The sequence below is a fragment of the Phyllostomus discolor genome, chromosome 4 (assembly GCF_004126475.2).
Source record: "Phyllostomus discolor isolate MPI-MPIP mPhyDis1 chromosome 4, mPhyDis1.pri.v3, whole genome shotgun sequence".
Taxonomy (NCBI): domain Eukaryota; kingdom Metazoa; phylum Chordata; class Mammalia; order Chiroptera; family Phyllostomidae; genus Phyllostomus; species Phyllostomus discolor.
Window position 1 is genome coordinate 151211033 of NC_040906.2, and position 14653 is coordinate 151225685.

The 14653-nt window shown below is 40.3% G+C and overlaps 1 protein-coding gene across 6 annotated transcripts in view; it reads right to left on the reverse strand.

Annotated features, from left to right (window-relative positions):
• Positions 1–14653, reverse strand: part of MDN1 (midasin AAA ATPase 1) — a 142257-nt gene that overhangs the window by 78774 nt on the left and 48830 nt on the right. For all 6 annotated transcript variants that reach the window (XM_036024465.1, XM_036024464.1, XM_036024461.1 and 3 more), the window contains exons 26-33: positions 14503–14649; positions 12788–12929; positions 11287–11421; positions 11067–11205; positions 10324–10462; positions 7471–7601; positions 6092–6236; positions 4146–4275 (exon numbers count right to left, since the gene is read on the reverse strand). In XM_036024465.1, coding sequence (XP_035880358.1) covers positions 4146–4275; positions 6092–6236; positions 7471–7601; positions 10324–10462; positions 11067–11205; positions 11287–11421; positions 12788–12929; positions 14503–14649 — 1108 coding nt within the window. The remainder of the gene's footprint in view (positions 1–4145; positions 4276–6091; positions 6237–7470; positions 7602–10323; positions 10463–11066; positions 11206–11286; positions 11422–12787; positions 12930–14502; positions 14650–14653) is intronic.

Genomic DNA, 14653 nt, shown 5'->3' on the forward strand with positions numbered 1-14653 from the left:
ATAAATACCAAAGGATTTTTTTTAAGAAAACACAATGGGAGGAATCGGGACTGTTACAATATGAAAAGACTATTCAACAATGTTCTTCAAGACTATACTGAGAATTAGTTAGCAGAAAACTAATTGGTCAGGACAAAAAACACTACTTACAGAAAAAACCACGGATCTTTAGAAGGAACTTAAAATGACAGCTCAAGAGGAAAAGTCCAGTAATAATGAGGAAAGAAATTAAATGCTGTTTCAACTAAATATTAAATACGAGTACCTGAGTCCACATTTCAGAGTGAAATAAATTTGAGTTATACCAATAGCTTAATAAAATGGATAATTTTATCCACTACTGGAGAGGAAATGAACCATGACTATTAAACACAAAGAAGATAAATGATAAAGTAAACAGGTTCGTGTATGTATTTCTTTACAAAAAATATTAAGGGGTAACATAATATAGAAACCTATGTGATAAATGTAATAAAGAATATTACCTTAAAAATAAATAATGATTACTGGTGTGACTTACTGGGGGTTGGAGCACTGTCCTATAAGCCAAAAAGGTCATGGGTTTGATTCCTGGTCAGGGAACAAACCTGGGTTGCAGATTCAGTTCCCACTTGGGACATATATAAGAGGCAACCAATCGATGATTCTGCCATATCAATGTTTCTCTCCCTCTCTCTCTCCCTCCTTTTCCCCCTCTCTAAAATCAGTAAGCATGTCCTCAGGTGAGTATTAAAAAAATAGAAAAGTCCATGCTGGAAGGATTACCAAGGAGGCACATTCACTAGGTTGCTGACAGCACTGCAAATGAGAACATCTTTCTGGGGAGCAAGCAGGCCGTAACCAAGAGAGGCTGTGAAGTTCTTCATTTCCACTTTTAGAAATACTACTTAGGGTTACACGTATACACAGCTTGGTGACAGATGTTAACTAGACTTAGTCTTGATCATTTCACAATATATAAAAATATCAAATCACTATGTTGTATACTGAAACTAACACTGTAGGTCAATCATACCTCAAAAAAAAATTTAAAAATATATGTATCAAAGCAATCTAGGCTCAATTCAAAAAGAACCACCTGCTTTTTGTCCCTGGTTACCCGAAGATTGACCACCATCATGAACAACACAGTAACTATCTGGACCAGGAAGTCCTGACCAACATACAACTTCAGTGAAAACAAATGGTCACTGACGTCCCCACCCTGGGAAGGCAGCAGCACCTAAGACAGAAACTCGGAAAAAAGTAGCCAAAATGTGTAACACCACACCAGATGTCATCTTTGTGTTTGGATTCACAGCCGGTCTGGTGGGGGCTACACAACTGGCTTTGGCATGATTTATGAGTCCTTGGATCACGGAAAGAAAAATGACCCCAAATACAGACTTGCAAGACGTGCCCTGTATGAGAAGATGACCTTAAGAAAACAGAAGAAGCATAACAGAATGAAGAAGGTCAGGGACTCCAAAGACCAATGCTGGTACTGGCAAAAAGAAGTAAAAGTTCTTCAGTGACTTTATCTGTTATGAATGTGCAGATTTTTCATAAGAGAATTAATAAACTAAGAACTCTAAAAAAAAAAAAAGAAAGAACCACATAATAAATGTTTTGACTCGACTCTTACTGGGTATCTTAAAAATTGTTAAATCTAGGTTATAAATTTTAACCTATATTTTTTATAATAAAAATTTTGGGGACTTCTGGCCAAGATGGAGGCATAGGTGGACGCACTGTACCTCCAAGTACAACCAAGATTGCACAACCAAGATTGGAACAACAACAATTTAGAGGCAGAATAACACCCAGAACTGACAGAAAATTTATCTGAATGGAAGTCGGACAGCCAAGAAGTTGAAGTAGGCCCGTTCATCCAGACCAGTAGGAGGGGTGGAGACAAGCAGCCGGGTGCGGGTCAAGGTGCAGAGACCAGGGACATTTGGGCGCATAAGGCATCCGGGGGCAGGTAAGGTATCCAGGGCACGCAAAATCACAGCAGGTGGACCCTGAGTACACAAGTGGCAGCTGGCAGACCCAGTGAGGTGGCAATTGTGGAGCAGGGCAGAGTGCGCAGCCCAGGATCTCAAGGGAGGGGATGAGGTCCCATGGAGAACGGAGCTACCACCATTGTTCCCTCCCACCCCTGCCCTCACATACGTCACAATCTAGCGACTGGGATCCCCAGACCTGGTGAACACCTAAGGCTCCGCCCCTCACCGTAACAGGAGCAACCAGACCCCCCCCGCAAAAAAAAGAGAGAGACAGACAGACAGAGAGACAGACAGAGACAGAGAGAGAGATGGCTCACACAGAAGAACAGATCAGTGCCCCAGAACTCATCCTTTTGAGAAACCAAGAAACAGCTAACCTATCAGATGCACAGTTCAAAATACCGGTGATCAGGACGCTCACAGAATTGGTTGATTTTGGGCGCAAATTAGATGAACAAATGCAGGTTACCATAAAAGAAATGAAGGAAAATGCACAGGTAACCAATAGTGATGGGAAGGAAACTGGGACTCAAAACAATAGAGTGGACAAGAAGGAAGAAAGAAACAACCAAACAGGAAAGAATGGAGAAATAAGAATTCAAAAAAACGAGGAGAAGCTTAGGAACCTCCAGGACATCTTTAAATGTTCCAACATCCGAATTATAGGGGTACCAGAAGGGGAAGGGGAAAAGCAACAGATTGAACACGTATTTGAACAAATAATAAAGGAGAACTTCCCCATTCTGGCAAAAGGAAATAGACTTCCAGGAAGTCGGGGAAGCTCAGAGAGCCCCAAAGAAGTTGCACCCAAGAAGAAACACACCAAGGCACATCAGAATTACATTAGCCAAGGTAAAAATGAAGGAGAGAATCCTAGAAACAGCAAGAGATAAGGGGACAGTAACCTACAAAGGAGTTCCCATCAGACTGTCAGCTGATTTCTCAAAAGAGACCTTACAGGCAAGAAGGGGCTGGAAAGAAGTATTCCAAGTCATGAAAGACAAGAACCTATATCCCAGATTACTCTATCCAGCAAAGCTTTCATTTAGAATGGAAGGACAGATAAAGTGCTTCTCAGATAAGGTCAAGTTAAAGAAGTTCATCATCACCAAGCCCTTATTTTATGAAATGTTAAAGGGACTTATCTAAGAAAAGAAGATACAGAAAAAACATGTATAGTAAAAGGACAGCAAACTCACAATTATTAACAACCACACCTAAAGCAAAACCAAAAGAAACTAAGCAAACAAGTAGAACAGAAACGGAACCACAGAAATGGAGACCACATGGAGGGTTAGCAACGGGGGTGGGAGGAGGAGAGGGGGAAAAGGTACAGAGAATAAGTAGCATAGATTGTAGGTAGAAAATATACAGGGGGAGGGTAAGAATAGTATGGGAAATGTAGAATCTAAAGAACTTATAAGTATGACACATGGACATGAACTAAAGGAGTGGGAGGGAAAGGGTGTACAGGGCAGAGGGGAGTGAAGCGGGGAAATGGGACAACTGTAATAGCATCGTCAATAAAATATATTTTAAAAATATTTAATGAAGTAAAATAATAAATTAGCTGATGACAATTAAAGAAATATGGCTGAAAAGTTCCATAAACATTTTCTAAAGATGAAAAAAACTAAAATCAAACCCCAATTTTCCTTATCTTTAGCTAACACACCTTCTATAAAGATGTTCTAAGCCCTGGTTGGCGTAGTTCAGTGGATTGAGTGTGGGCTGTGAACCAAAGGGTTGCAGTGTTTGATTCTCAGTCAGGGCACATGCCTGGGTTGCAGGCCAGGTCCCCACTGGGGGCCACATGAGAGGCAACCACACATTGATGTTTCTCTCCCTCTCTTTCTCCCTCCCTTCCACTCTCTAGGAATAAATAAATAAAATCTTAAAAAAAAAAGTTCTATAAACAGGTGAAGCAATAAGGAAACTAGAATTTCATAACCCTAGTGAAGGAGGCAATAGGAAGAAGGGGCATGGTTACAGGCTAATATCATATTTTTTAGATCTAGTTTGTTCCTATTTCTCTATCTCCCCTCCTCCTTATAATAGACCATGTGTACATACTGCAAATGCCCTACATCACACCTCTCACGTCCAGCATACAGATGCTCCATCCCATTCCCACCACTGCCACCTGAAGACTCTCACCTTTATGATCTATTTTGCCCAGAGACAATCCTGGACGAAGATTACTGCTGATAATCTGTTTTAAATCTTCACGGTTTGTGCTCTGAGGGCACCATATTTCCGTAAACCGGTTTCTTAAAGCAGGAGACAGCTGTAAGAAACACAAACTGCAATGTGAACACAATACTTATAAGGAAAACTAGGAAACGAATCCTTTTAAAAATTGTTAGCTGTGAGCCTGGCACGTACCAGACACTTCTTTTATTAACTCTACTACTACATACAATTTAATGAAGACCTGCTTTGTCCTGGCTCCTTCTAAATGTCATCTCATTAATCTCTACCACAGCTTCCAAGTCACTACTGCCATCGCTTTCTTGACAGACATGGCACAGAAGTTCAAAGTAGTACATGGTATATAACATGTACTACACGGTATAACAAACAGGATTCCAGCCCCAGTGTGCAACTCCCTACCCTGAACACCTTCCCCTAAACCAGGCCCTTCCTTTACTTTACCTGCAATTATATAACCAATGCTTTAGAGAAAATAATGCTATCTTCCCACAGTCAGAGCTGTCTCAAGTAAAGGAAAACTGCTTTTATGTAGCTCAGAGAGTAGGATTATGAGGTATATATTTTACCTCTTGTATAACAAAGAATTGTGCAGTCCCTCCGTTCTTAAGGCCTCTGGCCTCAGTATGGATTCCCCTTACCCTTCCCATTGGTCAGTTAACTTCCATTCACAAATGTGTGCAATGACGCATGTAATTTACCACTTTCCTTTTACTTGACAACATAGTCCTTTCATTGTCTAGCCTACCATAGCAAAACCAGGAACAATGCTTGTACTCAGAGCAGCTCAACTAAGACCCAGGGAATACATGAGTGTTCATAGCCAGCGTAGACAAGGAGCACCTCTGGTCTTCAGAATCCTACCCTGCTCTGCTTGCTAGGTATGCAAAATAAAAGTTGGCAATCTTTGGCTAAGAAAAACATAAGTTAGCCTGATAGGCAAGTTAACATACACAACCTTGAAATCATGTCCTCTGTGTCATTTCCACTTGCCAAATAACCAGTTTTCATATTTTGTTTGAAACCATAGTGTATTTTATTTCTTCTCTTCAGAACATTTCTTGAAGGACAGTGATATAATCTTTTATCTTAAGCTGAGAAAAATTAGGCCCAAGATATCATGTTTGCATTTAAGCACCCACCAAGTTACCAGGAATCTGAACTGCTTTCAGTCACACCCGACCCCTGGTTCTTCCCATCATCCCTGACCTGCTACCACACTACCCTCTTCCTAACTGTAACAGGCTAGGGTCCCACACACCACACATACTTCACTGAGAGGCCTCACGAGCCTGAGAGCCGCAGAGCTTGAGTGTTAGATCCTGGCTGAATCCTAACACTACCTTTTGTAGAGAAGGAAACACCCCCACCCTTTTCTTTCCAAAAGACTGACAGCGACCCACAGAACCCTGACAGAAGAGACATGGTCCACCTGCAGAACCAAAAGAGGTTCTTGGCTGTGACTTCTCAACACTTTAAAATCACTCATAAAGCCACACCCATGTGTAAGAGAATATAGGCTAATAGCACAGATTGAGATTAAATTTCAGTTTCAAATGTTCACATCCATGAAAGTAGAAAAACAAGTTTCTCACAGAGCTCTTAGGAAAATTTATTATACTAATGTATGTAAAGACCTGGGCAAAGTGAATGGAACACTGAAATTTCAGGCACACACACAAAGTGCGATATCAAATAAGGAAATGTTTATTTGTTTGAAGTATTTTTTAATCTTGTAATAATCCTAAATTATCTTTCTGGATTTTTACCTTTTACCCAGGTTTTACCCCACATAAGAATTCTAAATGCATTTTTACATACTGTATTTAAGGGCACCAATGAGCTATGGTCAAAAAGCTAAAATGAATTATGCTTTGAGAGCATGGTTTTACCTCTTTTTTTCCAAAGTCACCCCCAGGGTTCATGGTTGCTAAGATACGGAATTTTTTCCCAGCAGTCAACAGCTCTACTTCATTATCCTTGTCCTCTAGGCTGCCTTTTTCTGCTAATACCAGAGACTTTTCTACTTCGAGGACACTAAATGACAGGAAAAAAAATGGAGAATATATTAGAAAAGGCTTATGTATTTTTCCTATTTTATGGCTTCAATGTTCTTTAAGAAGGAAAAAGAAAGTTATCTCCTCTGCTGAGCTTTCACGTTAGTAAATGGTTTCACACATTTTAAAAAGACTCATTATCTCATTTCCTGTGTGATGGAACAGTATTTCTGATCACAAGAAAAAGAATTCATTTTTCCACGTATGTCCTTAATAAGGAAAGCATTTGTTTTAAAAAGGAATCTCGCATGTAAATGTTAATGGCAGCATTATTCATAAATGTAGAAACAACCCCCAAACCACCAAGTGGTGAATGGAGGAAAAATATGGTATATCCACACAATGAAATACTATTGGAAGTAAAAAGAAACAAACTATTGATAGCCTACAACACAGATAAACCTCAGAACATTATTGCAAAATGAAAAAAAAGGCCACTTATATGAAATGTCCTGAAAAAGCAAATCTAGAGACAAAAAGATTAGGAGCAGGAGATGATATCACAGATAAACTGTAAATGGGCACAAGGGATCGTACTGGGACCATGGAAGTGCTGTAAAACTGTATTATGATGGTTTCATAACAGTGAATTTACTAACGTTCATTGAATTTTATATTCCAAGCGAGTCATTTTATGATATGTAAATACACCTCAGTAAGGAGTGAAAAACAGATATCAAGATTCATATGGGTCTGAAGTTAAGACAGGCCTTACAGCCATAATATTGAGAATTCAGATTCTAGTACTTTTTTTTTCTTTAAAGATTTTATTTATTTATTTTTAGAGAGGGAAGGGAAGGAGAAAGAGAGAGAAACATCAATGTGCGGTTGCTGGGGGTCATAGTCTGCAACCCAGGCATGTGCCCTGACTGGGAATCGAACCTGCGATACTTTGGTTCGCAGCCCGTACTCAATCCACTGAGCTACGCCAGCCAGGCCAGATTCTAGTACTTTCTAAAAAATTAAGACAATGGCTACATGATTTGCCATAAAAAGAATTTTAACTTAGGCTCATTTGTTTCATCCTAGCCATCCCAGAGTCCCATCTTTCTGATTACTGACAGCAAAACAGAAAAACTAGGCCTCTTAAAGGAGATTCTGCATGCTGAAGCGAAAAGAGAGTAGAAACTCATTATCAAATATTTACTATTCACAAAAATTAATGTCTATAAAAACAAGATGAGCAAAACCAAACATAGGGAATATATATACACCTGTTCAGTCTTTCCAGGACAGAGTCGTCAGCCAGCGAGATCTCATCCAAGAGGAAAAAGCTATCCTCCTTCATGGCCAGAACCAGAGGCCCATCATGCCACTCAAAGAGTCTTGATGTATCAATTTCTTCCTATAATTTGGAAAAGGAGGTGAAATTAAAAGGCGACTGTACACAAGACAACACACATGAAGCTAGCTAGTGTCTGCTGGAGGGACGTGATCATTCTGTCAGAAAACACAAGGGGGATCTCCCTCAAAATAAATGGGAAAATCTTATGGAGGGCAGGTCCCCTGCAGTACTGGTTTCCCTCACTAGGTGAATATTCTAGCAATCCGTTTGTATTAGTGCACCAGCTGACATTGTTGTGAGAGGCTACGTTCGGTTTCAGTGAACTTTTTTTTTAATTTTTATTTCACAATGTTGCCTGAGCATTTATGTCTTTATGGAATACATTCTGACCACCAGGAATTCCAGACATAGCATATGTACTTTTTTTAAAATATATTTTATTGATTATGCTATTACAGCTGTCCCATTTTCCCCCCTTCACTCCCCTCCACCCTGTACATCCTCTCCCACCCATATCTCCCTCTTTAGCCATGTCCATGTGTCATACTTGTAAGTTCATTAGCTTGTACATTTCCTGTACTATTCTTACCCTCCCCCTATTTTCTACCTACAATCTTTGCTACTTATTCTCTGTACCTTTTCCTCCTCTCTCCTCCTCCCACCCCCCTGCTACTAACCCTCCATGTGCCCTCCATTTCTGTTCTAGTTGTTTGCTTAGTTTCTTTTGGTTTTGCTTTAGGTGTGGTTGTTAATAATTGTGACCTTGCTGTCCTTTTATTATACATGTCTTTTCTTTATCTTCTTTTCTTAGATAAGTCCCTTTAGCATTTCATAAAATAAGGGCTTGGTGATGATGAACTCCTTTAACTTCACCTTATCTGAGAAGCACTTTATCTGCCCTTCCATTCTAAATGAGAGCTTTGCTGGATAGAGCAATCTGGGATGTAGGTCCTTGTCTTTCATGACTTGGAATATTTCTTTCCAGCCCCTTCTTGCCTGTAAGGTCTCTTTGGAGAAATCAGCTGACAGTCTGATGGGAACTCTTCTAGGATTCTCTCCTTCATTTTTACCTTGGCTAATGTAATTCTGATGTGCCTTGGTGTGTTTCTTCTTGGATGCAACTTCTTTGGGGCTCTCTGAGCTTCCCTGACTTCCTGGAAGTCTATTTCCTTTGCCAGAATGGGGAAGTTCTTTATTATTTGTTCAAACACATGTTCAATCTGTTGCTTTTCCTCTTCCCCTTCTGGTACCCCTATAATTTGGATGTTGGAATGTTTAAAAATGTCCTGGAGGCTCCTAAGCTTCTCCTCGTTTTTTTGAATTCTTATTTCTCCATTTTTCCTGTTTGGTTGTTTCTTTCTTCCTTCTTGTCCACTCTATTGTTTTGAGTCCCAGTTTCCTTCCCATCACTATTGGTTACCTGTGCGTTTTCCTTCATTTCCTTTATGGTAACCTGCATTTGTTCATCTAATTTGCAACCAAATTCAACCAATTCTGTGAGCTTCTTGATCACCAGTGTTTTGAATTGTGCATCTGATAGATTGGCTATCTCTTCGTCACTCAAAAGGATGAGGCCTGGGGCATTGATCTGTTCTTCTGTTTGAGACATGTCTCTCTCTTTTTTTTTTTTTTGGTCTGGTCACTCCTGTTACGGTGAGGGGCGGAGCCTTAGGTGTTCACCAGGGCTGGGCACCCCAGTCACTAGATTGTGACGTTGTATATGGGGGCAGGGGCGGGGTGGGAGGGAACACTGGCGGTAGCTCAGTTCTCCTGGGACCTCAGTCCTTTCCCTGGGTTCCTGGGCTGCGCGCTCTGCCCTGGTCCACAGTCACCGCCTCACTGGGTCCGCCAGCTGCCACTTGTGTACTCAGGGTCCACCGGCTGTTATCTTGTGCGCCCCAGATGCCTTACATGCTCCCGGTTGCCTTATGCGCCCACTGCTCTCTGCTCTCTGCACCGAGACCCGTGCTGCAACCCGAGCCTGGATGCCTCTCTCCGCCCCTCCTACCTGTCTGGATGAACGGGTCTACTTCAACTTCTTGGCTGTCCTTCCATTCAGATAAATTCTCTGTCAGTTCTGGGTGTTATTCTGCCTCTAAATTGTTGTTCTAATCTTGGTTATGCGTAGAGGTACAGTGAGTCCACCTATGCCTCCATCTTGCCGGAAGTCTCTCAGTGAATTTTTTTGAAGACTCTTTCAACATCTTTGCCCATGTCATGATGGGTACCTATGAGCACACCTGCCCACAGAACACTGAGTTTTGGTTTTTGACCAAAAACAGCATGAGTCCTGTGCCCTACCCTCCCTATTCATCCGATCTTGCCCCAAGAGTTATTTCTTGTTCCTCTGGAAGGAAAAAAAAAAAAAACCCTCAAAGGGAAACATTTTGGTGATGTGGAAGAAGTGAAACAAAAATTGGCTGAAGTACTAAAAGGCATCAAAATCAGTGAGTCCAAAAACTGTTTTCAACAGTGAAAAAACATCTTGATAGGCGTATTAAATGGAGAGTACTTCAAAGGTGACTAAAGCTTAAACATGTAAGAATACACAATTTTTAAAGAATTAATTTGGGGTTTTTGGGAATCCCCCCTCATAAAGGACTGAGAACAAGGGACAGATCCTACACAACAGGACGCTCATGAGGCCCCCTGCAGACCTGTGAAAACCTGGAGATACATATAAAATCCGGAATCAAACACCCTGCGCCAAGCACAAAATTGATTCATGCACAGAGTTAACTCAGTCCTTTGAATAAATGTCCTCATTTGCTACTGGACAAACCTTGTCCTTTGGCTTCTGTCTCACCGGCCGCAGTCCCCCCAGGAAGTCTGATGTCTCCATGTGTAAGTGGCAGTTGACTGAGTATAATTTCTGATTTGCCAAGGCTGCGAACACCTGACAAATGGTAGTTTTCCCACACCTGTCAGAAATAGACACCAGATTACCAAGGAGCATGAATTCTACATACACACCCACCAACAGCCCAGTCAGCAAAAGAGAGGAGCTCTGGTGAGAGCCTCACTGTAGCAGCAGACACTACTGGCCAACACACATCTGCACCCCTAGCCCGGGGTGCACTTCCCCAGAACACGAGCACCCTGACATGTTCCAGAATAGCACAATAGGATAGGAATTCCACTCTTTCCTACTTCTACTAACCACCACCAAGCAATGGGAAAGAAAGCCAATCCTTACAGACTTTGAAGACACACAGCTCATGTGCTACTTTTCTCTATATATCTATAGGACATATAGAGGAAAAAACTACATTAAAAAAATAACTATATAGAAAAAAAACAACCCCAGTTATAATGATGCAAGAAATCATTCTCCCATCACAAAGGTCCAAAGGTAGAGGGAAATAAGTAACAGGTTCTTATTGCTTCTTAAAAAGGGAGAAAAGGAAGCAAAGAGGAAGGGAGGAAACAAAAATTGCTTTCCTGATGAGTCCTTCCGAGATAACTCAAGTAATCCTATGGAAGTGAAATGAACCCTCATAACCAGTTACTGTCACAGAGCTTTACCCAGTGTCTCCGACCAACAGCACTGGTTCGCTGAATTCCAATGCCCTTCCCACCAGCATCGCCTGTCTCCGCATGTTCTCGGTCCACACGATGTGGCTGAACTTGGACTCCAAAGTAGACATGAGAGTAGACAATTTACCTATCAAAACAGAATAAATACTTAGGTTCTAATATGAGTATAGCCCAACTCATTCTCCTTTGGATATTTTGGCCAACTCACTCAGCAATTTTAGGACATTTTCTTTGGAGAAGAGGGATTGAGGACACAACTTTTTCTTGAAATGTTTTTCAAGGACTTCTTGAATCACTTCAACCTCCTCCTGCTTCCTGACTCGGCCAGCCAGAAGCATATAACCTTAAAAAATATAAAAATGAGGAATCATCAAGTGTCAAGACCAAGGGATGTTGAGAATACAAAGCAGTGGCCAACTCTCATTAGCTGCTGCTGGAGGAAAAGAAATCTGAAGATCTACTTTGGAAAACTGGGAGACCTTACTATGACTAACCATATCCCTGCCCTATGCTCCAGCAACATTACTTCTCAAACACAAATGAGACTCAAACACAAATGAACACATGTGTGTACCAAACAACATATACAGCAATAATCAGAGCAGCTTTATTCATAATAGCAAAAAAGTGGAAAGGATCCAAATGTCTGTCAACATGAGAATGGCTAAACATATTATGGTATCTCCATACACAGGGTTATAGCACAATAGTATTTTAAAGAATGAAGTCCTGATACACATAACAGCATGGCTGTAGGTCACATCAGAGTGAATGGAAAGAAGCCAGACCCACAGTGCATACTTTATGATACTTTTTAGATGAAGCCCAAGCACAGGCAAAATCAATCACTAGTGATCAATTAATTACCAAAGCAGTGGTTACCTCCAGGGGAGGTAAGACTGGCAAGAACCATAAAAGACTCTTCTGTGGTACCAGAAGTTCTAAATCCTGGCCTAGGCAGTGATTCACATTAAGTACATACATATGTAAAAATACATAGAGCTGTACATGAAATGACAGTGTTTCATCCCACTTTACTACATGTTATATTCCAATTAAAAAGTTTTTCTTAGTATGTTCCTATCATTTACCAGGAAAGAAGAGAAATTACAATTCTTATAGGTTCGTTTTACTTACTCTCCATGCTCACTAACCACCCCATTAATGATTCATCAGTACCTTTCAAATCAGAACAACATTCTGAAATGCTTTCTAGCCTATCATAACATAAATTCTTCACACACATTAAACCAGAATAACCAATCCTGAGTCTCAGGTGACATCACTGCCTTCTCTCAGAACTCTGACATTATCTGACCTTTCAGGTTTCTATGACTTTAAGGCACAGTATGACTCTTCCCAGTCACTACATTGCAGACAAGGGGTCCAAAAGGCACCACCAACCACCTGCCTTAATTCCTAACAAACCTTGTTGGAGGGAAGGTGTTGTGCCCATAGCCTAACTCCCAAGGGTGGCCACCTGAAGGGAGTAATGAGAAAACCTTAGAAACTAAAACGCATTAGCACAGAGACCTGCAGAAATAGTAACACTTAGAAAAGCAGCTGGGACTTGAGGGAAAAAAGCTCAGTTCCTGAAATACCTAGTAAAATGTACGTATGGGTCACAATTTGGGCAAGGTTTGTTTTAATTAAAAAGTGTGCTATTTGACATAACCTGGTGGTTTGAGAGCATCTGACTGAAAGCATACCATCATTGGCTAAATGCTGTAGCCAGTCATAATCCTTTTCGGTCTGTTCAGCCAACCTGTATCTGTCAGCCCATCGAAACAAGTCACGAAGGGTGATGAAGCCCTGCTTTCCAGCAAACACTGACGAGCTTCTGCGGTGGGACTATTAACGAATCAAAACAAATGAAAACGGACAACGTCAGGCACATAGTAAAACACATAAAAATTTTAATAAATTTAAGCTCCCATAAAAATTATTCATTCCACTGATATTAAACTTTTAAAATGTAAAGGGATGTAATCATTTGAAGAAAAATGCAAACTCATGTAAAAAAAGTAAATGAACAATGGAATTTCATCTCACATGCCATACAGAAAAAGACCACGAATGCAACTGTAGGCAAACATGCAGGAAAAGTAACTTCATAATGCGGAACCACAGAAGTAAAAATATTATTACTAAGTTTCTGAAAAGTAACTTGACAGTGTAAAATTCTGATAAAGAACACTTTTAACCCCATAATTAATTAATGGGATACTCTGGAGAAACAAAGAAAAGAAAAAAAAGATAACTGTAGCTTTCCAGAGTTGACAAAGGTTTGCCACACAAAAAGGGTCTTTTTACAAGGTAGGAGGACATCCCCCGCAAAAAAGAAATTTATTTATAAAATTGTGTATTATAAAAAATTCTGTATTCAGCCACCTTCAAAAGTTCTCTCCATTTGATAAAATACACCTATCAAGACATCTTTTTCCATTGCTCAAAAACAATTTTTTGGACTTTGTTGCTTCTGCTACTTTTTGTTCCACCTCATCCACATCAGCAAATGTTTCCCTTTGAGGACTTTTTCATCCAGAAAAACAAAACAAACAAACAAACAACTACTCAGGGACAAAATCAGATAAACAGTGAGGCTCGTGAGGCAGGAGACCACGTAGTATTTTGGTCAAAAGCCGAACACTCAGCACACTGTGGGCAGGTGCACTCATAAATCACCCATCATGAAATGGGCAAAGATGTTGAAAGAGTCTTCATCAAAATTTCACTGAAGCCAAACGTAGTTTCTCATGATAATGTCAGCTGGAGCTCTGATACAGATGGGTTCCAAGAACACTTACTTAGTGAGGGAAGCCTGTACTACAAGGTGCCCACCTTCCAGAAGATAATTGTTTTGTTTTGTTTTGTTTTGGTCCCCCCTTATAGTTATGTCCATTCAAAGAACATATCCATTTAAAAAACTAAATTTCAGTGTGTTTATGTAAACTCTTGATCTAAAGTAAATGTTCCAATTTTATCCACAAATAGGACACTGTCATTAAATATAACATCAGACTTTTTTTAATATAGTAAATTGTTGATTTACGAAACAAAACCAAAAAATATTAATGAGATGCATTTTAAGACAAGATCCTTATTCTGAAAATAAATAAATAAATGGATGAACTGTTGTTTTTATACTTAAGGAACCTATCAAATTTTGATAACCAAGTATAATCAACACATTCCATTAAAAGTAAGTGAAATGCCCTGGCTGGGTAGCTCAGCTGGTTCGAGCACAGCCCCAATACACCAAGGCTGTGTGTCCAATCCCCACTCAGGGCACATTCAATAATCAACCAATGAATGTACAAATAAGAGGAACGACAAATCAATGTCTGACTGTCCCCCCCTTCCTTTCTGTCTTTAAAATCAATAAACTTAAAAAAGAAACTAAGTTAAGTGATAGATGAAATACCTGAAGGTCCAGCATGACTCTAACCAACTTGCTGCAGTAAGAGGGTGGCAAGCTACACCGCTTATGCAAGATTGTTTCCAACTCAGAACTTGGCAGTTCATCAAAGTGCAATTCTACAAACCGGTTCCTGAAGGCTCTAGAAAGCACCTGG